General features: G+C 36.7%; 4 protein-coding genes across 7 annotated transcripts; 3 read left to right on the forward strand and 1 right to left on the reverse strand.

Annotated features, from left to right (window-relative positions):
- Window positions 1-1,136: 1,136 nt before the first annotated feature.
- Window positions 1,137-4,462, forward strand: LOC136202809 (protein TIFY 3). Of its 3 annotated transcripts, none has more exons than XM_065993707.1 (5): window positions 1,137-1,488; window positions 2,951-3,062; window positions 3,144-3,336; window positions 3,454-3,511; window positions 3,956-4,462. In XM_065993707.1, exons 1-5 carry the CDS (start codon window positions 1,322-1,324, stop codon window positions 4,101-4,103), a joined length of 678 nt encoding a protein of 225 aa, XP_065849779.1. In that variant the 5' UTR covers window positions 1,137-1,321; the 3' UTR covers window positions 4,104-4,462. The 3 variants fall into 3 exon arrangements, with proteins under 3 accessions (XP_065849779.1, XP_065849777.1, XP_065849778.1); XM_065993705.1 differs by having other exon boundaries at window positions 1,170-1,488; window positions 3,144-3,357; XM_065993706.1 differs by having other exon boundaries at window positions 1,171-1,488; window positions 3,144-3,332.
- A 951-nt stretch (window positions 4,463-5,413) lies between these two features.
- LOC136203978 (protein FATTY ACID EXPORT 2, chloroplastic) lies at window positions 5,414-7,538 on the reverse strand. Its single transcript, XM_065995184.1, has 3 exons — window positions 7,025-7,538; window positions 6,394-6,528; window positions 5,414-5,757 (listed from the first exon to the last, which is right to left on the reverse strand). Exons 1-3 carry the CDS (start codon window positions 7,509-7,511, stop codon window positions 5,618-5,620), a joined length of 762 nt encoding a protein of 253 aa, XP_065851256.1. The 5' UTR covers window positions 7,512-7,538; the 3' UTR covers window positions 5,414-5,617.
- A 1,703-nt stretch (window positions 7,539-9,241) lies between these two features.
- On the forward strand, window positions 9,242-12,374 carry LOC136203886 (F-box only protein 13). 2 transcript variants are annotated; one of them, XM_065995100.1, is made up of 2 exons: window positions 9,242-10,199; window positions 10,870-12,374. In XM_065995100.1, the coding sequence occupies exon 2, from the start codon at window positions 10,894-10,896 to the stop codon at window positions 12,127-12,129; it is 1,236 nt and encodes a 411-aa protein (XP_065851172.1). In that variant the 5' UTR covers window positions 9,242-10,199; window positions 10,870-10,893; the 3' UTR covers window positions 12,130-12,374. The 2 variants fall into 2 exon arrangements, with proteins under 2 accessions (XP_065851172.1, XP_065851173.1); XM_065995101.1 differs by lacking the exon at window positions 9,242-10,199 and adding an exon at window positions 10,758-10,775.
- A 10,724-nt stretch (window positions 12,375-23,098) lies between these two features.
- On the forward strand, window positions 23,099-24,926 carry LOC136204184 (E3 ubiquitin-protein ligase AIP2). Its single transcript, XM_065995382.1, has 5 exons — window positions 23,099-23,418; window positions 23,535-23,751; window positions 23,833-24,023; window positions 24,347-24,553; window positions 24,694-24,926. The coding sequence occupies exons 1-5, from the start codon at window positions 23,272-23,274 to the stop codon at window positions 24,823-24,825; spliced, it is 894 nt and encodes a 297-aa protein (XP_065851454.1). The 5' UTR covers window positions 23,099-23,271; the 3' UTR covers window positions 24,826-24,926.
- The last annotated feature ends 1,402 nt before the right edge of the window (window positions 24,927-26,328 follow it).

Raw genomic sequence — 26,328 nt, forward strand, 5'->3', positions numbered from 1 at the left:
GTATGTAGTTTGCATAGTCATATGTACATCAAATGATGTTGAATCAACACGTGCAGAAGTGTAGACTCTATCTTGAAGCATTTCAAATTTGATTTTTGTTGAAAGTCGAAGCAACTTCGATTCACCATCTCGTATGTCATGGCTTTTCCATTGGCTGTTCTACATGATCACACACTAGAAATGGTCGATTGGCATACTACTACTGTTACAAAACAAGAAAATCAAAGATAGTGTCAAACAATGTATTAAAGAAGAAAAAAAAGTAAACGTGCTTTATGATTTCTTGAACCATGAAGCAAAATATTTAACCGTGAACTCGTAGTTCTTCGTGGTTTAGTGGAACCACGTAGTATATGTATGTTTTTTCTTCGCGGTTTTAGCGGATCCGCGAAGCCTTTAAGCTTCACATGATTCTGCAAAGTAAAATCGCAAACCATGAAGCTCTCGGGTAAAATCAGAAAATTCCAAATATATGTCCAATACACAAAATTAACTTCAAATACACAAAACTACCAAACCCAAAGGGATTTATGTATGTAAAATGAAAATAATACTTACAAGATATTGGATTTTAGATTGGTGTATGAAAATAAAGGATTTCCAATGAATAGAATAAGAAAGAAAGGAAGAGAGAAAGAAGAAATAGGAAGAAAATGTTTTTTTTTTTTTTATATGAATGGTATTGTGAGTAATTTCTAAATGAAATAATTTAAATATATAATGTACTGTAATGAATCTTAATACATAAATGAATTCAAAATTGGTCCAATATTATAATTTATCCTTTTCAAAATCCTAAAAATTGAAGGACTCAAGTATGTATATGTAGTAAAAATGTAAAAGCCAAAATCTAGACACTAGTTCGCATGATTCCTCAGGCCATGTAAAATTTAAAGTGATTTTACTATTTGGAGTATAACTCTTTTATTTTCAGGTGGTGTTTGTGATTTCCAAAAAATCAGTCAAATTATCATAATATTTAAATAAATAAATAACAGGAGGAGGGTAAATTTGAAATTTCAAGCCATAAAGAACAAAAAACAATTAAGAGGGCCATGTGACAAAATGTCACGTTTTAAAAATGGCAACTATAAAGAAATGAAATGACTAGTTTATTTTATTTTCTTTTATTTAATATAAGTTGCCTGCCTGCCTGCCTACTCCTCCTCCAATCCTTATATGACAACGCATCAACAACTAAAAAAAAGCCGTCTAATTTAGTTTTTATTCTCTGTCCCAAATTCTCTGTGTTTTCCGAAGAAGAAGAAGAAAGAAGAAGAAAGCAAAGAAAAATCAGTGGGTTTTGGTCTTTGATCTGGATATGATGGATCCTCAACCTGATTCCTACGAGGAAGTTAAGGTTAAAGATATGGAGCAGGTCAAAAAGGAGGAAGAGCTCATCCTGCCTCCTATTTCTGCTGCTAATGGTGATCAGACCTTCGAATCTTTCAAGGAAGGAGTTCTTCGTCTCGCAAACGGTGGCTCCCGGTATGAAATGAATCTTTGACCTTTTTTCTTTTCTTAATTTTTATTTCTTAGGATTGCCCCAAAAAGAAGATACATATGGGATCTGTTTGAATTTGTGCCACAAGGCTAATTAAGAATTTGAACTACTTTAATCTTCATCAGAAACTGGTAGTGAAACGAATGCGGTTGCCATATTGTTGTTATATCCGTTTGTGCTGAAATAAATTGCTAATTTAGTTGGAATCCTAGTTTGAGTACAAGTTTCAAAATTTATTGTTGTTTGAAGTGTGGTTGCAGATTCGTCTTTCTCTTGTTATTTCTCTATTTGTAGCTGACGGATGAAGTGAAATTTAGGTGTTTGACTTATATTTGCTCAGCAGATTCTTTAGGAGGCTAATGAATCAAAAGTTCTTCATTCCTTATGCTGTTAAACAGACATCATTTCTGAATTCTAGCAATTGTTTGATTACAGTTTCCGCCTAAAACGGCAGGATAGTCGTAGGGTTTGTACCTAGGCTAGAGTTCGGTAAGCGAAATTTCTTATGATGCTTGTTTATCTAACTTGTTTGATCATTAGGAGTCCTAAGCATTCATAGTAAACTTACTGAAGGGAAAAATATATTATATATGTAAGATTGAGCAAGAAGGTAGAGAAGACTATAAATCATGCTGGAGTTCTCCAAGATTGTCTTTTTGACTTCAAATCTTAATCCAGGCCGCATGAACTAGGAAAAAAGGACTCTCCAAACTTTAATATTGTTAAAAGTCAGAAGACATAGGATTAACAAGAGCGCCCTAATAATGCCATCATACTTGATGTGAGGGTTGAGAGAGGGAAATGTAAACTCTCTCTCTCTCCCTTCATCTGTTTTCCGAATTAGTTGGTATACACAGTTCTGTTCCATTTTCCATTATCTGTGCGGAATTTTGTTAGACTCCATTTTTCAGAATTTTATTACTGCTTAAATCCTCTGCCCGTAGTGGTTAACTTGAAAACTTGTAAGAAAAATATTTGTACTGGAAGGTTTTGAATTCCCTGTACCTTGGTTGCAAATCAAATTAGTGGAGTCTTATGGAAACTTGGCAATGTTTTATTTCAATTTCTTTTCAATGAAAATTTATGACTTAATGTTAAATGTCATGTGCTTTTAGAAAGAACATAATTCTACCGTGAGCTGTATTTAGCCTCCTTAAGCAGCAGGATAGTTTCTGTATTTTCATAATCATTTTCCAGTTATGAACAATCTTTCATTCTTTCTTGTTATGTCCATGCATCTTCAACTTTTTCATCTAGGATCTCCTCATTTCCCTTGTCCTTTTCAGTGTCAAACAACAAATATACATTGCATGCTCTTTTAAGTACTTTGTTATGGGAAGGATATTTAAGATCGTGCTAAATGCAATTCTTCAAGGAGCATTTTGTAAAAAAGTTAGATACACACTGAGAATGCAATTTACTCTAACAGCCAACTTTCATTTTTAGGTCCATACCGGTGGCTGCATGTGGACCAACTGCTGCCACTCCTGCCCCAGACCAGCTTACCATCTTCTACAGTGGAAGTGTTGTTGTATTCAATGCAATTCCCGCTGAAAAGGTTAGCCTTTATTGAAGCTTTCAGGCCATGAATTGTAGATGAATTTTGTTCTAACTATGTTACTATGCTGGATGTGCTTAGGTTCGTGAAATTATGCTTATGGCTGCTTCTGCCGCAGCTTCTGTTAAGCCTTCTGACGTGAAGAAGGCTGCACCTGGCTCTCCAGCTGGTAACTCGCCAGTTCTTTTAAGGTCTCCTTCGCTGCAAAGTGCCACAAATGTGTTGCCTTCAACACCTATTCAGCAAGGCTCCGCACTTTGCAAATTGCATGCTGGTAATAGAGCCCTGAACTGCAGTTAGTGTTGGATTTAGAGTATTTTATGTCCATCCTCGATTTTGTTTGCTATAGTTGCATGTTATCTGACGGTTGCTATTATCGTTCTCTGGTCAGAATTACCAATCGCTAGGAGACATTCCCTTCAGCGATTCTTTGAAAAGCGACGGGACAGGTATCCTCCCCTCACACCTCACCTGCTCTCTCTATGTGATGCATCTTCAGAAATTCAGAAAACTTGGAATATATGGATGGAATAATTGCAACAACCTATTCGTTGGATGGTTCTTGAAAATATCCAAGCCTAAACGAACCCATAGAATAGGCAAAAAAACCGAAAAAACCTCATGTAGGCTTTTATAACTTAGAGCCTCTGGCACTTAAATTCAACTTAGTCTTATGACTAAAGACCATGATTTATGAGTTAATTAGAAAACACATGTTGGTAAAGTAAAAGCTAATACAACATTTGTACTAATTCATTTCCAAGAAACCTGCCATCGCCACAGGAATAAAACCGATATCTGAAACTCAAATTTCTTGATTTGCAATATCTTGTTTGCTGCTGCCATGTATTGTTAGTGAATACATTATATGAATGAAGTTGTACACTGTGCAGGTTGGGCAGCAAAAGCCCTTATCCCTCTCCACTGGCAGAAAAAAAGGTTGAAACCACAAAACCTGGTTTCTCTGGTGAAGTTTCAGCTGATGCAGGTTGCTTCGGAAAATCTGCTGGGCCGGAGAAGGTTGTTGCTAACCTTGCTTGAATATGAATAGAAGATTCTGATGTATTATTAAAAAAACATTTAATTGTCTTGTGCTGTTAACCTTGGTGTTATCTACCTTGTAGCAAATTACTATTTGGGGATGATGATTGTTAACATAGCTTTTGGCATTGTATTGAGGAGGTGAAAGGGTTCAAATTCTCATTCAAACTAATGAGAATATGTTCTCTAGTTTGCCTCTTTCAACCAAAGGCAATTGAAATGTCATACTGAGCCAATGCTTATAGGACAGCTATTTTGTGTAAACAATTAACAAAGATGGACATTTATGTTCAGTGACTGTGTAGAAGTGTAATGTTGGTATTTGTTGCATATAATATATAATGTCATGTCGTGTTAAATGTGTGGGTGGCTGCATGACCCAATCTAACTTTTCCCTGTTGTTTTTGTTAGTGTAAAATACTTTGGATGATTTTAGCCTTGGTTGAAGCTAGGGAGCCAAAATTATACAAGAAATGAAACCAACTTTAAAGGAAAGAGTATTTGATTAAATATACTTTGGTTCTGACTTACAAATAATATGAATAGTTCAAATTGAGGTAAATTACACTTATAGTGTTTTAACCTTACTCTTTTATATGGTTCCAAAACTTCAAAATCAGACAAACTTTGCTTTTATATTAATAAAAGTCCATTAACTTTGACCTCTTTAATAGGAGGTATTCCTCCGAAAATCATATTTGAAGTAATTGAAATTATTTAAGCATTGTATGTTTAGTAAGAAGAAATTGGATGTTTAGAGAAGCATTTAGCAAGAAGAAATTGAATGTTTAGAGAAATAATCTGAAAATGATAATTTGAAAAATAAAAAATATGATTACATGAAAAATATAATTCTAACTTTTTAACTTTTTCATTTTTAAGAGATTTTTTTGATAGTAAATGACAAAATTAGAAGACTTCTATGCCTGAATTTGAAATTCATAAGGCTTATAAAGAAAGTAAAACCTTACCCCCTAAAATCGTATAATTTTGTATGCAACTCTACTCTAGGTAATAGTGTTACACATGATTTATTCCTCAAAGATCAGCCATATTGAAGAGTTTAAAAATGCCAAAATATGAAAACAAACCTTTTAAATCCCCCCTTTATTTAATAACCCGTGTAAACACCCTCAAAGACAGTAACAAAAGATATTTTGTTACTCTACTTTTAGTGTAAATCTAAGATAACAAAAATTCAAGAACACCCTTAAAATAAGGTAACTTTAACTATCCATATAGAGATGGCGTATCAACTTCAAGCAATATGGATTAGACATCTCCACGATTCCACTAGCTAGGAGTTGGTGTAAAAGAAAATTCCATGATTTTCCATTAAAAGGAAAGATACTGCAAGATCTATGCATTAAAAGTTCCAAGTCCCAACCACATTCTAAAAACAACACTTTTACTTTTACATGCCTAGTTAAAACAAAAACACAGACATCATCTGCCATATGTGAAGGCCAAAGATCATGTCTAGTTATTGACATGCATCGCACTATATAGTATTTTCAGTGTAAGCTTCGCATGACTCCGTGAATGTAGCCACCGGTCATTATCAGCGAAACCAGAGACACCACACCAGCTGGCATTATCTTTTTTGACCTCAAGAAACGAGAGCCCATCACTCCCAACAATACAGAAGATACACCTGGAAATTTGAAAATGGAAGTACCAAACGTTAGGAGCTTTATATGTTGAGGGTAAAATGAGAGAGCAGCCTCAACTGCAGATAAGATTTGCAGCACACACATAAGGCCTTTGACTAAGAAAACAGCAACGAATTTTTACAAGGTTTCAGTAAATAGCATATAAAAAAATTTCAGTGACAAAGTTGAAAGTCCATCATCCGAAGTGCTTTGATCAGTCATGGTATTTTTAGACATGGAAGAATTGAGAATACATAAATCCATAGATCAAATTATTTCTTGTAATGCATTGCTGCCGCATGCTAATAGATTCCAGGTTCATCATTTTTAAACAAGCAGAACTTTAGCCAAAAAATAAACTATTAGAATACAATGGAAAATTTTGATACATACAACACAGCAATAACTAAATTCTAGTCCCAACCAGTAGGTGTCAACTATTGTTAAAACTTAAAAGTTATGCTTTGGTCACTTCATATATACAAATAGCATTTAATATTTTATCTTTAGAACTTAATTGCGTGATAAGATATCACTGTGTAATGAAAGAAATGAAACAAAAAAAATTTGGAAGAAGAAATTTTAGAGAGATAATGCTACTTTGCACAGAAGAATAGTATATGCCTAAAATCTCTTACCAAGCCCTATAGACGATGCATATACTGGATTTGTAGGAAGCTGTGTGTGAACATAATACAGTATTGAGGCAGAGAGTCCTCCGGCCAAAAGTGACTTCTGGCTACCACTCTTCATATAGCCCATGAAACCACCAACTGTACAACCAAATTCATACTAAAATCAAATGAAATACACAAATATTGAAGATAAGCAGCAACTCATAGTCATATAGACAAGCAGCATCAATACATTAACTCTTAATAGAACTGATGACAGCCTAAAAAACAAGTTATAAAGACCAAATTTTCCTCACAATTAAAGGAACTAAGATGTAGTTCTGCTGTACAAGGAAGAATTTCAGACATAAGTGTTCTATTAGAGGTGTTAAAGTTCAAGGCACCTCTATCTACTATGATAAAAGCTGAGTAACATATAAATAAGCCCTCAATCCCACCTAGATTGAATAACAATCAAGCATTTCAAGATTATTAAAGGCACTAAAAAATGACCTAAAACAGCATATTGCATTACACTTTACCCATAAATCTCCAAATTTAGGCCATTACATTCGAATATCAACCGACTGGAAAGCCATCTGTACATGAAGAATTTGAACTAAAATAGAAACAAGAAATGGTTAAAGAGATTTACATCCAACAAGAGCAGCATAGCCAAGAGTCAACTTCTGCGACATAGACAATGCCATCTTCTTCTTCTCACCACCACTGTCGTCAGATGACCCTCCCTCGCCTTCGTTCTTGGGATCACCACCGCCTCCTCTTCCTCCGCTGTTATCACCACCACCACCACCACCACCTTCACCTCCGCCTATATCCCCGTAATAGCCACCACCGCCTCCGCTATCCAGTTGAATCTCGATCCCTTCCGATGACAAATTAACACTATCTGTAATGAGCGCAGACTCGATGAAATCCGACGAGACAACCCTAGCAGTGAGTAGCGGCCTCAAATGGTTGCCAGAGGAAACAGCAAATCTCCGATAGCTACACTTGCCGCTAGAAGATCCCCGAATCCGTACGGTGGATGAGACACTGGCGTTAGTCCGGAAGCCGAACCTGGAAGGCTCTAGAGAAAGAAGCGATGACTGTGACACTACACCTACCAACGATTCAGCCATTCTTTTCTTGCTTGGTTTTAGCCATTTCTTCCGCTTTTTCTCAGTTTTTTTTCACCGGGCGGACAATGTAAAAACCCGGCCCATTAAAACCCAGGGTCGAGTTTCTTAGTAGTATCGCAAATGGGCTACATTTGAGCCGGAAGCAGGCCCATCAAAGTAGGGAGGTAGGGGACCGGCCGTGAAAACCGGGGAATCAAAGAACAAGGGCAAAAAGTACCTAAGATCCTCCCGTTCTTCCGATTTTAGTGGTTGGACCCTAATCTTTTATTTTAACATACCAAACTCCTAATCATTTATTTCTTATCACACTAAGTCCACATATGTCAAATTAGTTTCTAGTGATTATGACTTGTTCATAAATTGGATTAGATTGGGTTTGGATTGAGGACAATGAGTTTTAAAAATCTCAGTCCAAAATTAACACAGTTTGCTGTTAATTTAGATGAATTTGGATTTGATTTAAATTTAAAAACCAAATTTCAAATTGAAGCCAAATAAATCCACCTAAAACAACATATTCTTTCAATAAAAAGAATTATAATTTATACTTCAATATAAATATTTTATATGAAAATATAATTACTTTTATAAATTTCAAGTCTGCTCTGAAAATTGATAAGCTTTAGTGACCTCATAATAATTTTCCTTGTCCACACCAAATCCATTAGACATGTCTCGGAGAACTAGATAAATACTCATATCCACAAATATATTTTTGTAAATATCTAATTCAGTTAAAACAAAGTTGTTCATTTTATATACATCTAAAATTATAAATTCTTACAAAAGTTTTATAATTTTATATCGATATTATACCTATAGAGAAAATGTTTTTGAACAGTTAAAAACCCAAATTTTGACATAGGGGAAATAAATAACTAAATTTTATGTTAAAGCTAAATAATCAAAAGTTTAATATGTTAAAATAAGGCATAAAGCCCATTTGGCCGCCTAAACTATAGGCTGAAAATCAATTAACCCCTCATTCTATACAATCAGCAATAAGGTCCTCAAACTTTGCAAAACTCACCAATCAAGCCCAAATTAACATTATTAACTCCAACTCTCTCTATCATCATTCCCTAGTTCATATGGCCATGACTCTTGATCCTGAATACTTGAGTATCTGCTCACAACCACATTTCTTCCATGTCATTACTTTCAAGAAGAGTATTGGGTAAGACTGTAAATTCTACATTCCCTTTCTGAAAGTTGAATGTTTATATCTATGACAAAAATCTTGTGAATGATTTTACTTTAGTTTCAATTCGTCCAGTTTTATACAACCTATTGAATTATTATTTAACTGAAATTCTAGAACCATGTGTTAAACATGTAATCTACTTGGATTATGATGAAATAACGGTTAGTGACATTCAAAAGCTACGGAAGATTTTCAATAATTGGATAAAAACTATAGCAACAATAAAGTATTGTCCAGCAAACTTCATCAAATATTTCACAGAAAAATTTTGGTGAGAGAGAGAGAATTTTCAAGGGTCTTTGAAATTGAAGGGAACAATGATTGTTACTTCAACATTGGTGTGATGATTATAGAGTTGGAGAGATGAAGAGTAAACAGATGAGAATGTAGAAGGAAAGGAGGAGTTAATCCAATTTGTTGATTTGTCCTTGATTGGTGAGTTTTACAAAGGTTGAGGACCTTATTGCTGATTTTGGTAGATTGGGGGGCTAATTGATTTTGGTCCTATAGTTTAGGGGTCAAATGGGCTTTATGCCTTAAAATAAAATGTAAGAGGTTGAATCCACTAAAATTAGAAAGATAGGGGTCTAAAGATGAATTTTGGCATGAAAGATTAAGAAGGGAAGAAAATGGCATTGGTTGGCATCGAGATCTCTGCAGCAGAACACAAGAAAAGAGATCGTAATTAACGGCTTTTTTGTCTTTAGAATAGAGATTAATTAAATTAGTAGCAATTTAAATGAAATTGGTTTGGCTAAGGTAAGGAATCAAATCTGGGCATTGACTTGTATACAATACACTAAACCCAAAGGCACAGACAGAGAGGAAGAGATTCCTCAACGAGGAGCCATTTTCCATTTTCCATTTTCCATTTCCAAAAGAAAAAGAGAGAGAAAGAGAGAAAGAAAGAGCTTTTCTTTCTTTTAATTTTTCTTTTTTCTCCTCTTTATCTTTACAAAGGTCAGCTGCAGCATCAGCATCATCTCCCTCCTTTGACATAGAATTGGTTTGCTTTTCTTTTACTCTATCACTCACTCACTGGCTGGCTACGTGTGTGTGTGTTTGTGCGTCTTCTCCCTTTCTTTTGTGGCTTAAAGTGCAAAACCCACATGTGCAACTGCAAACCCTAACTCTCTTTCTCTCTCTCTCTCTACTACCTAGTTAGACTTTGTTTGGATCTTAGTTAAAGTCCAACCCGAATCCAATGTTTTAATCACTCTTTATTTACATTCTTCAGTCAACTTCTCTCGTGTGCTTCACTTCACTTCTCTTCTCTTCTTCTTCTTCCTCCTCTCCAATTGAGGAACCTTCCTACTCCCCTTCCTTCCTCCTTGCTTTGCTTTTTTCTCTTTTTGTTGGATTTGTCATTGTCTCTTCTCTTTATATTCCATTAAGACCCACCACTCCACTACTTACTTACCCTTGCTGCTTCTTTCAGTATCAATTTCTGTCTTCATCTTCTTCACTTTGCTCTTTGCTATCAGGTACATTTTCAAGTTTCCTTCTCTCTGTTTGATCTTTTCTTTTGTCTTCTTTCTTAATGTGGGGGGTATCTGTTGTCTTCATCTTACTTGTATGTATTATTGGCTCAATTGATTTGATTCTGTGACTTCTAGTGATTATTAATTGCACTAATTTATTGATTATCTGTTTAATGCTTTGTTTCTATGTGATAGAGTAGAGAAGAATCTGAACCTAAAATTGGAATCTTAGTGGGTAAAATGCCCTTTGTGTTATCATTCATGTAATTTACTCCTTTTCTTTTTGGTGTTGATGCCAATTTCTTCTTTGCTTTGCTCCAAAACAAAAGTTCTTTTATTGATCCCCTTTTACCCCTTTTCTTCTCTTTTTCATCTTTGTTTAGCTAAGATGCCTCTCTACTGCATTCTTGTCAATTTCCTCACTTTTATTCCTCTCTTTTAAGATATTCGCATATATTGGTTAAAAGAATTTTCTTTTTGAGCCTTGTGTCTTCAATTTCTTGCTAGGGTTTCAAGACTTATTTTGGGTTCTAAAGTCCTCATCTAGTCTTTAGTTTACTCCTAGCTATGAGTTTTAAAGTATTGTGACTTTGTTTATTATCAGATAGTAAAACCTTCTTTTAATTTCTGGTATTGTGTTCACCAACATCTCTGTTGTTACTTGTTGTTACAGTTTGATATTTTCAAGTTCTAATCTATGGAGCGAAACGATTCCTGGGCTTCAGTTCCAAGCCGGAAGAGAAAGATGCAAGAAGAAGGTGAGGGTGTGATGAACTTTGCGTTGGATGAGTTCAATCAAGACATCCTTGAAAGGGTTCTTTCCTGGCTGCCCACTTCCACTTTCTTTCGCCTTAAGTCAGTGTGCAAGAGATGGAAATCAGTAGCAGATTCTTCAAGTTTCAAGCTTGCCTGCTCCGAGATACCTGTACGAGATCCATGGTTTTTCATGGTTAATCCAAACATTAACAAATGGACTATCTTTGACTCAGCTGAAAGAAGTTGGAAGAAACTCAATCATCCACCTCTCCTCCAGCAAAGCTCCATGTGTGATTCCATGCCTGTGGCAGCTTCTGGTGGCTTAGTCTGCTTCCGGAATGAAAAAGGCGACTTAATTGTATGCAATCCTGTCACAGGATCCACTCGCGAACTCCCTCCAGCTAATCTTCCTGACAATCAACCTCTTCTTGTCATTGCTATGAATACTTGTCCCAGAACACAGCTTTCTTATGAGCTTGTTTTGGTCTTTGGTGACCTACCAAAACTTTCGTGCAAAATATATGATTCAAATACCAATTGCTGGGAGGAGGAGATTTCACTGAAAAGAGAAGTTGACAACAAATCTCAGGAATTCGACTCGAATGATGACAATGCTGTGTACTTCCTCAGTAAGGGCGGAAATGTTGTAGCAACAGACATGCAAAGAAGCCCATCTAAGCAATACTCATCGGTTATGACTGTTAAAGATGGAGAGGAAATTGCTTATTTCCTTAGCTCATCAGGTACAATTGTCGGCTGCAATCTGACTCGCAGGAGCTTCTTCGAGTATCCGAGGCTATTGCCAGGGTTTTATGAATACTCTGTTGATCTGGTTGAGTGTAGAGGCGAAATGCTGGTTGTTTTGCTATCAGAATTTTTTGGAAGTGCAAGTCTTAGAGTGTGGAGATTCAACGAGGATCTCCGATCGTGGCAGCAGATTGCAGCAATGCCTCCAGCAATGTCACATGAATTCTATGGGAAGAAGGTGGACATAAACTGTGTTGGAGCTGGTGAGCAGATATTTCTTTGTTTGAACTCTACAGAGCTTTTCAGTTACGTAATGTGTGATTTGAGGACTAATAGTTGGGTTGAATTGCCAAAGTATTGTATGAATGGTGAAGCTGCAGAGTTCATGTCTGCCTTCTCATTTGAGCCAAGGATTGAAGCTTCTGTCTAAGAAAAACATAATTTCATTTTACAGATGATGAAAGAGTTAAATAATTGTAATTGTTACTTGTGATTTTATTTTCATATTTTTTTCTGGGTTTTACTGACAAATTTATCATCCTTAATTGTTGTATTTTTCTTATATTTTTTTATTTGGTAGATTACTTTGGCAAATTAGCCAATAGAGATTGTGATGAAATTGATAATGGAAATATGTTTTGATTTGTTGAATACAGCTTGATTTTGGTCATTGACAGTGAGATATGATTGCCAAATTAGTAGTCCAATTTCTAGAAACTTTATGTCAATTATTAATTGTCATTACTACTCAGGTCAATTGACCAAACCTTTGATTGAACCTTTCTTGATTACAACCTTTGATCAACGTTGATTCAACTTTCAAGTGTCAAATATGTTGGTTGAGGGTAATAATGAGTAAGAGTAAAAGAATGCCTAAAAAAAAAAAAAAACATTTTGAAGCCCGATATTTCATTCATTTTTTTTTTGTTTATACAGCGTTATTCTTCATATGTATTCAAAATTTCTATTTTTAACCATTCGAAAGATGTGATGTTAGGAAAACGGTAAAAAAACTCTAAAGTGATATGAAGATTTATTTTTCTCGGTAAGATGGTTGATTTTCTTCATCAGAACTTCAACATTCTCATCTAAACGAGAACTTCTTCCAAAAGACAGCAAGTTTATCATCCTCTATTTCATCACATATTTTATTCAGCACTTCGATCTTTTTATTATATTTCTTCATTAAAGAATAAAGATCACAGAGAGCATTTATCATTTTCTCTTTATGTTCAGAAGAGAGACTTACCTCAATACTCTGATCTGACTCCTTGCCTTCAGCAACATTAGATGACTCAGCTTTCTCAGAAGCTCTGGGCTCGTCTGTCTCTAGTGTCATGAAACATATGTTTGCAACATAAGAGGCTTCAATCTCGGAGGATGAGGATTCCTCACTGTCACTCCATGTGGCTGCCATAGCTTTCTTGTCATGTCTATTCTCTTTCTTTAAGTTTGGGCAATTTGACTTTATGTGCCCCGGTTGATGATATTCGAAGCAAGTGATAGGTTTGCTTGGTTCCTTCTTGAACTTATTATCAATGTATTCCTTCTTGGGTCTGTCAGACCTTCTGAATGTCTTCTTGTTATATATGTCATTCTTCTTGGACATTCTTTTCATCTTCCGAGTGAACATCACCATTTCTTCATAGTCTGTTGAGTCAACTTTTAGTACGATGGACTTCTGCTTATTATCTTCTGACTTTTCTTTCACCTCAAACTTCTTCATAAAGATCTCGTGAGTGAGAAGAGATCCTATGCGTTCATCGTATTTGTAGGTATTCAGGTCTTGAGCTTCTTCAATACCGTTTTCGTGGCTTGTCAGCTTTTTGGGAGGCTTCTAAGGATTTTCTTCACTTGTTCCTCTTCTGAGAAAACCTTTCCCAGTCGTTTGAGCTCCTTGATGATATTGGTGAATTTGACATTCATGTCTAAGATGCCTTCACTCTCTTGCATTTTAAACAGCTCGTACACCCTCATGTTCTAGTTAATCTTGGATTCTTTCACTTTGCTGGTTTCTTCATATGTAACCTCCAGCTTATTCCAGATCTCTCGTGCTGACTCGCATTCTGAGATTTTATTATACTCTATAGCATCTAACGGACAATGAAGCATGTCTATAACCGAAATGTTAGTTTGAAGTTTTTTAAGATCTTCATCGGTCCATTTGTCCTCTAGCCATGCACTCATACTTTGAGCTTGGATGAAATTCTCCATTTTGTTCTTCTAGAATGTATAATTTGATCTAAAGAACAGAGGGGGTCTGGTAATAGACAACCCTTCTAGGAGGATCTATTTGGTCTCATTACCAGGAAGGTGACATGTGTTGTTGATAGCCATTTAGGGGATCTTTAACTCAAGATGGTTATATATTTAAAATAAAGCACTAGCTCTGATACCACTTGTTGGTCCCTAATAAGGCGAATTAGTTCTAAGGGGGTGTGAATAGAACTATTTGAATAATTTACGCCTTTAAGCAATTCCTAACTCAGATGATGACTCTTTATCGGAGGTTCTAAAGATATGAAATGTATGCACAATTTAAAAGTGTTTAGAGTGTTAATGTGTGAGATAAAGTTCATAACATAAAATAATTCAGTAGAAGTAAAAAGCAGTAGAAGGGAAAGAAATACTCAGCAGGATTTATACTAGTTCGGCCTCTTGCCTACGTCCAGTCCTCAAGATACCTTCTCCTGAGCTTTAATCCACTAAAGATCTCTTTCAGAGGTAGAGAACACAACCTTTTACAGAATAGTCTAAGTATGAATGAAGTACCTTCCTTCACTCAATACTTAACTAATTCACTCATTGCTACTTATGATTGAAGTAGCAAATCCCTACTGATTACAATCGAAAGATTACATTTTCTTCAGATAGAAAATGTATCGAACTAATCTCTCTCTAACAATTACATAGATATAAACTTGATTTGTATCTTACACTTTGCTCTATTTTTCACGATTTGTAATATATCTCGTATATAGCTTTATGCACTTGAATTGGTCTACTTGACTTTGTTCTTGAGCTTTGCTTATATAAGCAGAGATTCAAACTAGCCGTTTGAATCCAAAAGACATCCCTTGAGAAGAAACTTCCTCTGTTCTTCTCTGGGATTTTTGGTTTTTCTGTCACATTGCCAAATAAGGAAACTAGCCGTTTGAGACTCAGAAGACTATTGACCGTTTAGGAGCTTCATCTGATGATCTTCTCTAGTTTCTGATCTTGTAGGCTGGAGCGTTTCCAATTTGCTGTATATCAAGAGAGATGAGTTGTTGTTGCAAAGATGATTGTTTTCTATGTTTTACCAGAATGGGCAAGCCTTGAGGAAGATGATGATATTGTCATCTTCTGAATTCAGACCAGGATTTGCTTTTGGTTCTAGGCTTGGGCTCAGCTTCTGATTGGGCCTTTATTTTGCTAAATGCCTTTTTGCTGATTTCTTTTATTTGACTCAGAAGCATCCAACAACTTTAATTAATTTATCAACACTTAACAAACTTGTTAGTACATAAAGCAGTTATATAATTCTGAATTTTAATATAATTAAGGGATCTAATTCCTCAATGTAATTTTTGTCATAATAAAAACTTCATCAAAATTGGGTTTCAACACAACATACCTAAGTATGACCACTACGGCATGATCCATAAAGAATTTGAAGTTTATGTGGATGATATGATGGTCAAATCCTCCACTACAGTAGGAAACTTTCTCACCTTGGAGAAAATTCTAGCAAGAATTAAAGAGTTCAATATCGGTCTAGATCCGAAAAAGTGTGTTTGGTACTATAGGAGTTAGAAGAGGATATAGATTGATCCATACAAAATCAAGGTTATTTAAGAGATTCCAGCATCAAAGAAAAAGAAAGAAGTTACAGGATTCCTTTGTATTCATTAGCATATTCATTGCACGACTAACCATATTAGGTAAGCCTATTTTCAAATTTCTAAGAAGGAACCAGAGTGGAATTATCAATGTAACCTAAAACAATATCTGATAAATTCTCTGGTCCTTAAGCCACCCAAAACTGGGAAGACCATTATTGTTGTATTTGGCCATTTATGAAGAAACAATTGGGGCAATGATGATATAAGAAGGATCTTTTTGTGTTGAACACGTATTCTACTACCTCGGTAATAAGCTTCTTGATTATGAAATAAAGTAAAATATGGTGGAGAATACTTGTATAGTAGTCATTTGGGCAACAAAGAATATACGACATTACTTTTAATCTTGCAAAGCAATTGTCATATCAAGAATGGATCCAATAAAGTATTTGTATCAAACAACATCTTTGACTGAAAAACTAGCAATATTGTTGTTACTCTTATTAGAATTTGACATAAAGTATGTGACAAATAAGTTAATCAAATGAAGGGAAGTTGCAGAATTCCTAGTTCAACAGTCATTGGGAGAAGAAGAAGCCATCACTTATGAGTTCTTAGAAAAAAAACTTGCCATCAATAAGTCCAACCATGGAAGATGTACTTTGATGGGGATTTGAATTCCACCATGACATGAGTTGGAGTTGTATAATCACACTAGAAGAAGAAGAAAGGATCCTAATGGCAAAAAAGCTTTCATTTCAGTTAACAAACAACATGTCTGAATATGAAGCTTGAATTTTTGGGTTAAAAACTTTGTTAATCATAAGGGAAGCTCATATGAAAGTTAGGGATGACTCTAAATTGATCATTAAGGAAGAACAAGGAAATTGGGAATTGAAAGAAGAAAGACTATAGCTTTATCTCGAACAGTTGGATGGATTGGTCATAAGTTCCAAGAATGTTTCTTTCAACATATCCTAAGGGATCAAAATCAAATAGCAAACATATTAGAAACTCTAGTTTCAGTTGAGAAAACCTAGGGAATCTTATTTCAAAGCCTTTAGTTGTCGCAAAACACACCAGCCTTGTTATAAAGATGTTGTGGCACTGGAATTTGACACTAAGCCTTGGTACCATGATATAGTTACTTTAATAAAAAATGGATAATTCCACCTAGATCATAGGATAAGAATCAAGCAGTAATTAGAAGATTGGTCAGACAATTCATCCTACACAATGACGTACTATACAAAAGGCAGGGTGCATCTGGGATGTGTAGATGAAGTAGAGGCCCATGCGATAATGGAGCTAGTCCATTCTTATATATATGAAACACATATAGGATGAAAAATTCTAGTAAGGAGATATTTTGATAAGGATTCTTCTCATTGATAATGGAGAGAGACTTCCATGAATATGTTAAAAGGTTCCCATGACTGTTAAATTCATAGAGATCTCACTCATCTACCGAATCTGCAACTACAAAAATAAGCATCAATCTAGCCTTTCACAACTTGGGGAGTAAACATAAGCAGAAAAGTAAGACCAAAAGCTTTAAATGGACACAAGTTCATGCTAGTGGCAATTGATTATTTCTCAAAATGGTTCGAGGTTGAATACTTCAGTAAACTTGCGCGTAGCAAGTGAAGAGATTCTTAGAAAAGTCTATCATATCTAGGCGTGTTAATGAGCTAGGGTGGCTCACGAACTATTCGAGCTCGGCTCGGTTAAAGCTCGGTCAAAGCTCGACTCGACAGGGTTCGACTCAAGCTCGCGACCGGCTCGAGACATTAACGAGCCAATACCAAGCTTAGAGAGGTTCGACTCGAAAGCTCGCGAGCCGGCTCGAATATTTTAATTAATATATTTTATTAATATTTAATTTATAATATGTTATATATTTTATTATTAATAAATATGAAAAATTGTAATAAATAACCTTTTTTTTAAGTAGTACCTAATAATAGTTTTTGCGCCCAAATACATAATACCCAAATTTAGGTTTAAACTATTACAGGTTAAAATTAATTCAGAAAATGTGAAAAAAAACACTTTTGAATACAGATGAATCGAGCTCGTGAGCTTTTTTCGAACCGAGCATGTGTGAAGCTCGATTTGAGCCTAAAAATTTCAGGCTCGCGAGCTTTTCGAGCTCGAGCCGAATCTGACTCGAGCTCGAGTCGAGCATGAAATTTCAAGGCTCGTCGAGTTTCGAGCCGAGCCGAGCTCGAGTAAAAATTTAATCGAGTTGAGCCGAGCCTGGTAGGGTTCGGTATCGGCTCGGCTCGTTAACACCCCTAATCATATCCATATATGGTCTAGGACATTACATCATATTAGACAACAAAATGAACTTTCAAGGAAAAGTGATGGAATTTCTGCAGAAATACAAAATTGAGCTCTAAAGATCATCCAAATACAGACCGAAAGCCGATAGAGCGGTATAAGCATCTAATAAGAACATCAAGAGAATCCTCAAGAAGACAATAAAGACTAACATGAACAACTCCCATTCCTCTTGTGGAGATATAGAATAACAACCAGGTAATCCACTAGAGCCATTCCGTTTTCACTTGTCTATGAAATGGAAGCATTCCTACCAACTGAAGTAGAAAAGAAGTCACTGAGAGTAATATTGGATATGAAGATACTGGAAACAGAACGAGCCTGAAGTCGATATGAACAACTACCTCAGATGGATGAAAAACAAATGACAACCTTTTACCACATCCAATTCTACTAGAAAATGATTACATGATCCTTCAGTAAAAAGGTGAAGCAGAATCCAATCAAAGAAAGGATTTAGCCTTGAAACAGACCAGACAGACTCATATAGATAAAAAAAGGAAGTTCAAACTTAACTGGGAAGGACATTTCCTTGTGAAGAAAGTCACGAGCAAATGAGCAATCAAGTTATCAGACATTGATGATAATGATTTCGTATAACCAATCAACATCGATTGGATCACATTATAATTCGTATAAAAATAATGATATAAAAAATAAATAAAACCTGATAGGTTGAAAACTTGCAAACGGAGGCCTATACGTATCCTAATGAATGAAAATCCATAAAGGATGCCTATGTAGCAACTAGGGATTAATGAGAGATAAAAATCAAGATATGAAAATCTAAAAGGAACAAACAATTTTACCCTTAACATCTAAAATGATAGAAATTTATTTCTAGCATTGGTAGTCAAGCGCAAATTTACCTCTAACGTTGACAAGTTGGCTCAATTTTTAGATATTATTATAAAATACTGATATTTTGTTCCTTACCCTCCACTAATTGCATATGAGTTGGTTCTAACAAAATTCATATTTTTTGTGGGTTACTAAACCCAGCCCCATATTCACACTTCCAGCCCCGAAAAAAGATCTAACCGCCCTTTGAACAAAAACTGAAAATTTGAATCCCTCCCAAACTCTCTCAAGGTCATTTTCATCCGAATCAAAGACAACACGTTTGATGGAAGACAATCCGTTATCACCGAGAGTAGACGGGAGTGATGCTACGTCCGAATTCGAGGTATTTTTCCGATTTAACTTCCTTGCATTTCTGTAATTTGAATTGGAAAAAAAAATCTGGTTCGGCACTCGGGCGTGTGAGCATCACGCCCCACCTCATGGTGGGGCGTATGAGTATCACGCCCCACCTCATGGTGGGGCGTATGAACATCACGTCCCACCTCATGGTGAGGCGTGTGGCTATCACGCCCCACCACATGGTGGGACGTGATACTCATACGCCCCACCATGAGGTGGGGCGTGATGCTCACACGCCCCACGTCCCACCTCATGGTGAGGCGTGTGGCTATCACGCCCCACCACATGGTGGGACGTGATACTCATACGCCCCACCATGTGGTGGGGCATGAAGCTCACACGCCCGAGCATATTTGTGGCTATTTTTTGGGTTTAGACACCGAAACGCTGTAGAAATGTCACGTTTTGGAATGTAATATTCGTTATTAATCATTTACAGGAGGTTTCGTGGGAAGAATTTGACGGAAACGGCATAGATTACAGCTCGCAGTTTTTTCCCAAACAAACATTTCAAACATATCATGAAGCTGTTAATTGGGCAAAACAGACGGCAATTGGGATCGGGTTTGAGTTAACCACAGCGTCGCACAAGACGGGGCGCAAATCAAAGTGGATATTGGTTAAATGTGCTCATGGTGTTAAGAATTATAAAAGGAAAAAGGATGTGGATATGGATGTTATACTACGGAAGAATACAAAAACAAAGTACTGTGGTTGCAAATTCCAGATAAAGGTTATGGAAATCGGCGAATTGGGCGGTTGGGTGGTGAATGGGATTCCTGGAGATAGAGGACAGCACTGTCATCAGTTGGCTGTATATCGTCAGGGCTACAAACAGATGAGCGGACTAAGCCCGGCTTCCAAAAAACTTGTTCGTGAAATGAGTTCAGCTCAAGCTAAGCCTTGTGCTATTTTTGCTGCAATCAAAGAAAAACATCCGGAGGATTGCCCGACACAAAGACATATCTATAACTACAGGGAGAAAATCAGGACTGAGAGCTTTGAGGGTCGGGATGTAATCTGTCAGTTTTATCGGCTTGCTATAGATAAGGACTATATACATTGGACGCAAGCGGTGCCGGGCAGCAATGTCATGACTCACTTATTTATGGCACATCCAACATCGATCACACTGTTCCGATCTTATTACTTGTTTATTGGTATGGATTCAACATATAAAACAAACAAGTATAAGATGCCATTCTTTGAAATCATTGGAATGACGCCTTCAAACAAAAACTTCTTGATCGCCTATGCAATCATGAAGGATGAAACCGAGGGTAGTTACATGTGGGTGTTACAAAAATTGAAGCTTTTGCTCCAACCTGATGTGCATCCGACAGCCATTGCTACAGACTGGGAGTTAGGACTGATGCGGTCGGTTCGTGAGGTATTTCCTCATTCTCATCATTTATTGTGCACATGGCATATTAATAAAGATGTGGAGGATAGAGTTGGCAAGTTGAGTGGAATGAAGAAGTTTGGTGAAATTTTTAAGACTTCCAAATGGAAACGTATAATTGAAGCCCCGACAGAAGCTGAATATGAGGCGGCAGTGGTAGCCATGAAGAATACTACTGGCAACTGGCCTGGTGTGATTCAGTACGTGGAGACCACGTGGCTAGTGCATAAAGAGAAGTTTTGTCGAGCATGGACGAACAAGGTGTTGCACTTAGGAAACACCACAACCTGTCGAGTGGAGAGTTCACATGCACAGTTGAAACAATGGTTGAATTCATCTACTGGTGCACTTGATACAGTGTGGGCGAAGGTGCACAAGGACATTGAGGCTCAGATCGAGGCGATCAAGTAAGACATTTATTCTGTTATTTGCTTTAATCTTTTAAAATTTAATACATTAGTTTTGTAATCCTTCATTGTATATAATCAGATACTCACTCGAGGACTCGAGAAGAAGATCTGCGGTGAATCAATGTGGAGAACCTTTCACGTATCTCGACTTACACGTTTCACATTACTGCTTGGCTGTACTAAATGATGAGCTCAAGCGTATGCAGGGATTGAGTATGGATGTGGTAAGTGAATGCGGATGCGTGTTGCCCATGACTCATGGCATTCCGTGTGCATGTGAGCTTAAAACATATATTGACACAAATGAATCGGTCCGTGTTGAACGCATCCATCCTTTTTGGAGATCTCTTGCGTTTGAAGGGTTGAGTGACATACCAGTTACTGCTCCAGTATATGCTGACGGGTCTGAGGATCACCGATTTTTTCAATCTCTTGTGGAAAAGGTTGAAAAATTAGATCCTTCAATGGTGCGTAGCATATCGATGATGATTCATGATCAGATAAACCCGGAACAAAGTGGCTTTAAAGAACCTGAGGTCAAAGACACTGTTAGGGGTAGACCAAAGGGAAATTCATCAACAAAACGAAATCCGAGTGCATGGGAGTACAGTCAGTCACCACGAGGTCGAGCATGGTCCTCAGGTTCGAGGAGTAGTCGTAGTCGTCTTCATCCTCATCTGTGCATAACAGCCAGATGCCGGGTATATTTTATTTCATTTATATATATGTTGAAGTTAAAGTAAATATATTTTTATTGATAAATTTCATATATTAATATTTTCAGTCGGATTTGATGCGGATATCGCCAGTTACCACCATTTACATCGGGTTCAACGTCTCATCGTACCATTTATTACTGGATTCCATGATGTTGTAGCAGATGGTAACTGTGGATTTCGTGTTTTAGCCGATGCCATCATTTATAACCAAGAGGAGTGGAAGCTGATGAGAGTGCTCATAGAGAATGAGATGCGGGCAAACCGTGATCTGTATGCGCCAGTGTACGGGAACAGATTTGATGCTGCCCTCACACGTATTAAATGGGCAGGAGCGGGTTATGGTGAGTCCCACTGGATGGTGAGTCCGGATGACTTATTTGCTGCTGCATCTGTATTGAACGCAATAATTTTCCTCTTTACTACAGAACAATTAGGATGTTGCACTATACTGCCGATGCGTTCGGACGATGGAAGACCACCAGAGCGAGAGATTGTGATTTGTCATTTGGGGAGTTATCGTCACTACATACGTCTTTATTTACATCCTGCGTTTCCAGTGCCTCCCATTGCCACCCAATGGCGATTATTTTGTCATCAGAGTGTTCGTCACTTGGAGAATCTATACGCTGAAAGGAGAGAGGCTTGGACTAGATTATATTAGTTTTATATGTTGTGATTAATAATATTTATTAATTAACTTATATTATTTTTTGGTTTTAAGTACAATTCTGTAGTTACGGGTTTAACGGACTATTTACGGGTTTAACGGCCTATTTACGGGTTTAACGAACTATTTACGGGATAAAAAAGCTATTTTTTTTGCCAATCCGACACGCGGGCGTGTGGCCATCACGCCTCACCTCGCGGTCGGACGTGATAGCCTCACGCCTCACCGCGTAGTCGGACGTAACAGCCACATGCCCGACCTTGCGGTCAGGCGGAAGGCTATCACGTCCTACCACACGGTGAGGCGTGAGGCTATCACGTCCGACCGCGAGGTGAGGCGTGATGGCCACACGCCCGCGTGTCGGATTGGCAAAAAAAAATAGCAATTTCCCTCCCAAAACCCATGAAAGGGCATTTTCGTCCTTTCACGGGGCTAGGGGTGGGAAAATGAGGCTGGGTTTAACAACACCCTATTTTTTATGATTTAATAATATATTTGAAGATTAATATTTATAAATTAGGCAAAATATTTGAATTTTTTTTTATCAAAATCGTACCAACGATTGCTTATTTTTTTAATTTTTTTTCACGTCTAATCATATGTTTGTGATCTGCTACTAATAAGTGATAATATGATACAAATATAAAATGTAGATAACAAAGATTTATGACTGAGAAAACAGTTTGATAAATTATTTCTTAAATTGACAAGTAAAATTGCTCATACCGTTTTAAACGTTACGAGTAAAATTACCTGTGACCCTAAACATGAGGGGTATATTTTTATTTTATCCTTCATTTAATATCAACTCCATAATTTTCATCAATGACATGACATGGTATAGCATTATTGGTAGACGCAGGATTCCTTAAACGCGGTTCTGTGGCTCGAGCGGCGGCACAACCAGGTGGCTTTCCCCTTCTGCAAGACAATTGATCTTAAATCAGAAAGAAAAATTGTAGCTTTTACGCGTTTCCGATCTTGTGTTTGAGAAAGAAGAAATGGCATCGGAGGAAGAATTGAAACAACAGTTGGAGGAATTGCAGAAACAGTTAGCAAAGAAACAGATATTCGAGGAAGCCGTATCTTCCATCAAAACTCATCTTCGCGATTTCTACCTCTCTTCTTCCCCTTCTCTTCGCAAATTAGTAAGCTGCTTTACCTTTTGTTATCAGATTCATTATTACTTCCGTTGTTTACGATTAAATTGCAATGCGAATTTTGAATCTTTAATTATTCTTCTGGTTCTGTTCTGGTGTCGCAGTTCTATTCTGTCGTTTGCAGAGTTGCGACGATTCTAAAGACAAGATATACAGCTCCTGGTTTTTGGCTCGCTGGGTTAGGGCTGTTTCAGGAAGCTGAAACCTTGGTTTCCGATTCTTCTGAAAAGGAGCACTTGAAAAATTGCATTGTTCAAGCCAAGGAACATTTACATCTGACTGATAATCCGCCCGAAGTGTACCCTAGTTCTTCAGGCAGAGGTTAAATTCTGTTGTAAATCTCAGTAGTGAATTTTTGGAGTTATTTTGGATGTTCTTATGGTGTGTGTTTTTCAAATGTAGGGTATCTTTTCGAGGGGCATCTTACTGTGGATCCTGAGCCACCACAGCCTCAATGGCTTGTGCAGTCAAATCTCATGAACTCTATAGCTTCTGTTTTGACTGCTGAACCTTCTGTAGTTCCAGGAATGGATGATAATAACAGAATGGAAAATGCTTCTAATATTCTGCAAGAGCTATTAGACAACCTTGAGGTAAAATTTAGAAGCTTAAGCTCACTGTCCTCGATTAACTAAGCTTGTATTTAGTTTAGCTCTTTAAAATTGAGTCTGAAGTAAATTTTTGTTAGTTCACCTTATGTTGATGATGTCTAATGATACCTACTTGTACATTCCCATAGAAGTCTGTAACCAAAAAGGAGTCAGATGCTTAAAATTCTTGAAACACATTAATTCAAGGAGTCAATAGGAAAATATAGCCTAGTCTCGCATTTATCTGATATAATGGTGCATAGTGAGTGGAACCACCTTTCGTGCAAGGATTTAACATTGGCTTCTTTGATAATTCTGCATTTAAGGTTATGGTGAACGAACCCAGAGCACCTGCTGCAAGTAAAGAGGTTGTTGCAAAGCTTCCAGTTATTACCCTCACAGAGGAAATCTTGGCCAATGTTGCACGAAACGCAGAGTGTGCAATTTGTAAGGAGAATTTGATGGTTGGTGATAAGATGCAAGAGTTGCCATGCAAGCACAGATTCCATCCTCCTTGTCTAAAGCCATGGCTGGTAAAGTTCCATAAACTTAGCAGGATTCTGTTGTATGGAGATAATATCATGCGAAATAATCGAGTTGTGTTGGTCAAAAGTTCTCCAAATGAATGGGATAATGTTGTAATTTCTTACTGATAAGCAAACCTTTTTTGCAGGAGGAACACAATTCTTGTCCAATATGCCGGCATGAGCTACGAACTGATGATGATGCATATGAAAGATGGAAGAGGGATGAAGAGGAAAGGAAAGCTGCTGACAAACGGGTGAATGAATCCCTTTATATTTAGATGAAAGGAAGTTGGCTAGATTCATTGTCAATAATGTACTATAACTATTTTTATACATGTGACATTCTTGGGTTTTATAAGATTGTTGATACTTGTTATAATTCTTGCATTTATTTGGTTGCCAATAGTTTTACAGAATTAAGGTTGATGCTTAATAGTAGAGCATTTCCATTTAGGTAAGGGATAGTGTGTGCCTACATTTTTATGGGTTTTATAAGATTGTGAAAAGGGATAGTGTGTGCCTACATTTTTAGGTAAATTGAGCAGATTATGAATTTCCATTTGAAGATAAGATTTGGTTTTTGGACAACATTTTTGGTGTTGCTGCTAGATAGGAAGGTTATAGTGCCACAAGTCTTATATGGTTAGTGGATGGTTCTTGCTTCTTAGCTAATAACTTTGTATAGCTCAAGGAGGAGACATCAATAATACCAATACCTAATGCCAAAATTACGCTCTGCTTTCTGTAGATTTTGCTTTGGGGTCTATATTGTCTTAAGTTGTTGAATCTTGGATTTGTTTAAAAGTTAGGTTTTCTCATTGGATATTGCATATGTAGGCAAACACAACATTCTTAGCAGAAGTTCGAATCTATATCAGCGTGTGAAAAACATTCTTCTGAAACTCAAAACTCTCTCATATGCCAAAATGCTTTCATATACCTTTGTTTCTTTAACTTTCATTTCGGAATTCAATTTATTTATATATATATATATTTTTAATTAAACCTTTTGTTTTAAGAGGGTGAGCCTTGGCGCAACGGTAAACGTTGTTGTCGTGTGACCAAGAGGTCACGGGTCCGAGTCTTAGGAGCTGCCTCTTGCCAAATAAATTGGCAGGGGAAGGCTTGCCCCCAGTACACCCTTGTGGTGGGACCCCTCCCCGGACCCTCGCTTAGCGGGGACGCGTAGTGCGACCGGGCTGCCCTTTAAACCTTTTGTTTTAAAAGAACCAAATGAAGGACTTAATAGTTGTAATAGAAAGGGTAATATATCATTTTAGGGTTAATTTAAAAAAAACCCTGTTAAAAAAAAAAAAAAAACTAGAGGATTAAGAGACGTTGTTTCACGATAAATATGATACTGAACAAATCTAATTTTTGATTTTATTTATTTATTTTGAGGTTATCAATGGCCAAATTGGTAATGTCAATCTAAAAGTTATTAATTTGTAACGAGGAAAAAATCCGTACAGACATTCATCTGCAAATTAGCGAAACCACATGTATTTTTTTTTAAATTAACCCATCATTTTATACAAAAATTTAACGTTTTACTAATAGAATTATGGGATAATGTACCAAAATAGGCCTATGGTTTTTTTTTGGAAAATATCAATTTAGGCTCAACGTACAAAATAGCATCAATATACGCTTAACGTTTAAAAAAGATATCAATTTAGGCCTTGATAACGGAATGAGACACGTCATTGATATTACTCTGTTAAGTTCTACCAATTGTACGTGGAGGGAAAAATCAGAACTTAACGGAGTAATATGAATGA

This window comes from Euphorbia lathyris, chromosome 8 (assembly GCF_963576675.1).
Source record: "Euphorbia lathyris chromosome 8, ddEupLath1.1, whole genome shotgun sequence".
In the NCBI taxonomy this organism is placed as follows: domain Eukaryota; kingdom Viridiplantae; phylum Streptophyta; class Magnoliopsida; order Malpighiales; family Euphorbiaceae; genus Euphorbia; species Euphorbia lathyris.

Excerpts from the sequence above, each read along its gene's own strand:
- LOC136203978 (XM_065995184.1), bottom strand. The coding sequence starts at position 7,511 with ATGGCTGAATCGTTGGTAGGTGTAGTGTCACAGTCATCGCTTCTTTCT. Across the intron at positions 6,529-7,024 it reads CTATGCTGCTCTTGTTGGAT|TTGGTGGTTTCATGGGCTAT; the intron begins GTAAATCTCTTT and ends TTGGTTGTACAG. Across the intron at positions 5,758-6,393 it reads TGCATCGTCTATAGGGCTTG|GTGTATCTTCTGTATTGTTG; the intron begins GTAAGAGATTTT and ends TCAAATTTCCAG.
- LOC136203886 (XM_065995100.1), top strand. The coding sequence starts at position 10,894 with ATGGAGCGAAACGATTCCTGGGCTTCAGTTCCAAGCCGGAAGAGAAAG.
- LOC136202809 (XM_065993705.1), top strand. The coding sequence starts at position 1,322 with ATGATGGATCCTCAACCTGATTCCTACGAGGAAGTTAAGGTTAAAGAT. Across the intron at positions 1,489-2,950 it reads CTCGCAAACGGTGGCTCCCG|GTCCATACCGGTGGCTGCAT; the intron begins GTATGAAATGAA and ends TTTCATTTTTAG. Across the intron at positions 3,512-3,955 it reads TTTGAAAAGCGACGGGACAG|GTTGGGCAGCAAAAGCCCTT; the intron begins GTATCCTCCCCT and ends TACACTGTGCAG.
- LOC136204184 (XM_065995382.1), top strand. The coding sequence starts at position 23,272 with ATGGCATCGGAGGAAGAATTGAAACAACAGTTGGAGGAATTGCAGAAA. Across the intron at positions 24,024-24,346 it reads AGCTATTAGACAACCTTGAG|GTTATGGTGAACGAACCCAG; the intron begins GTAAAATTTAGA and ends TCTGCATTTAAG. Across the intron at positions 24,554-24,693 it reads CTTGTCTAAAGCCATGGCTG|GAGGAACACAATTCTTGTCC; the intron begins GTAAAGTTCCAT and ends CCTTTTTTGCAG.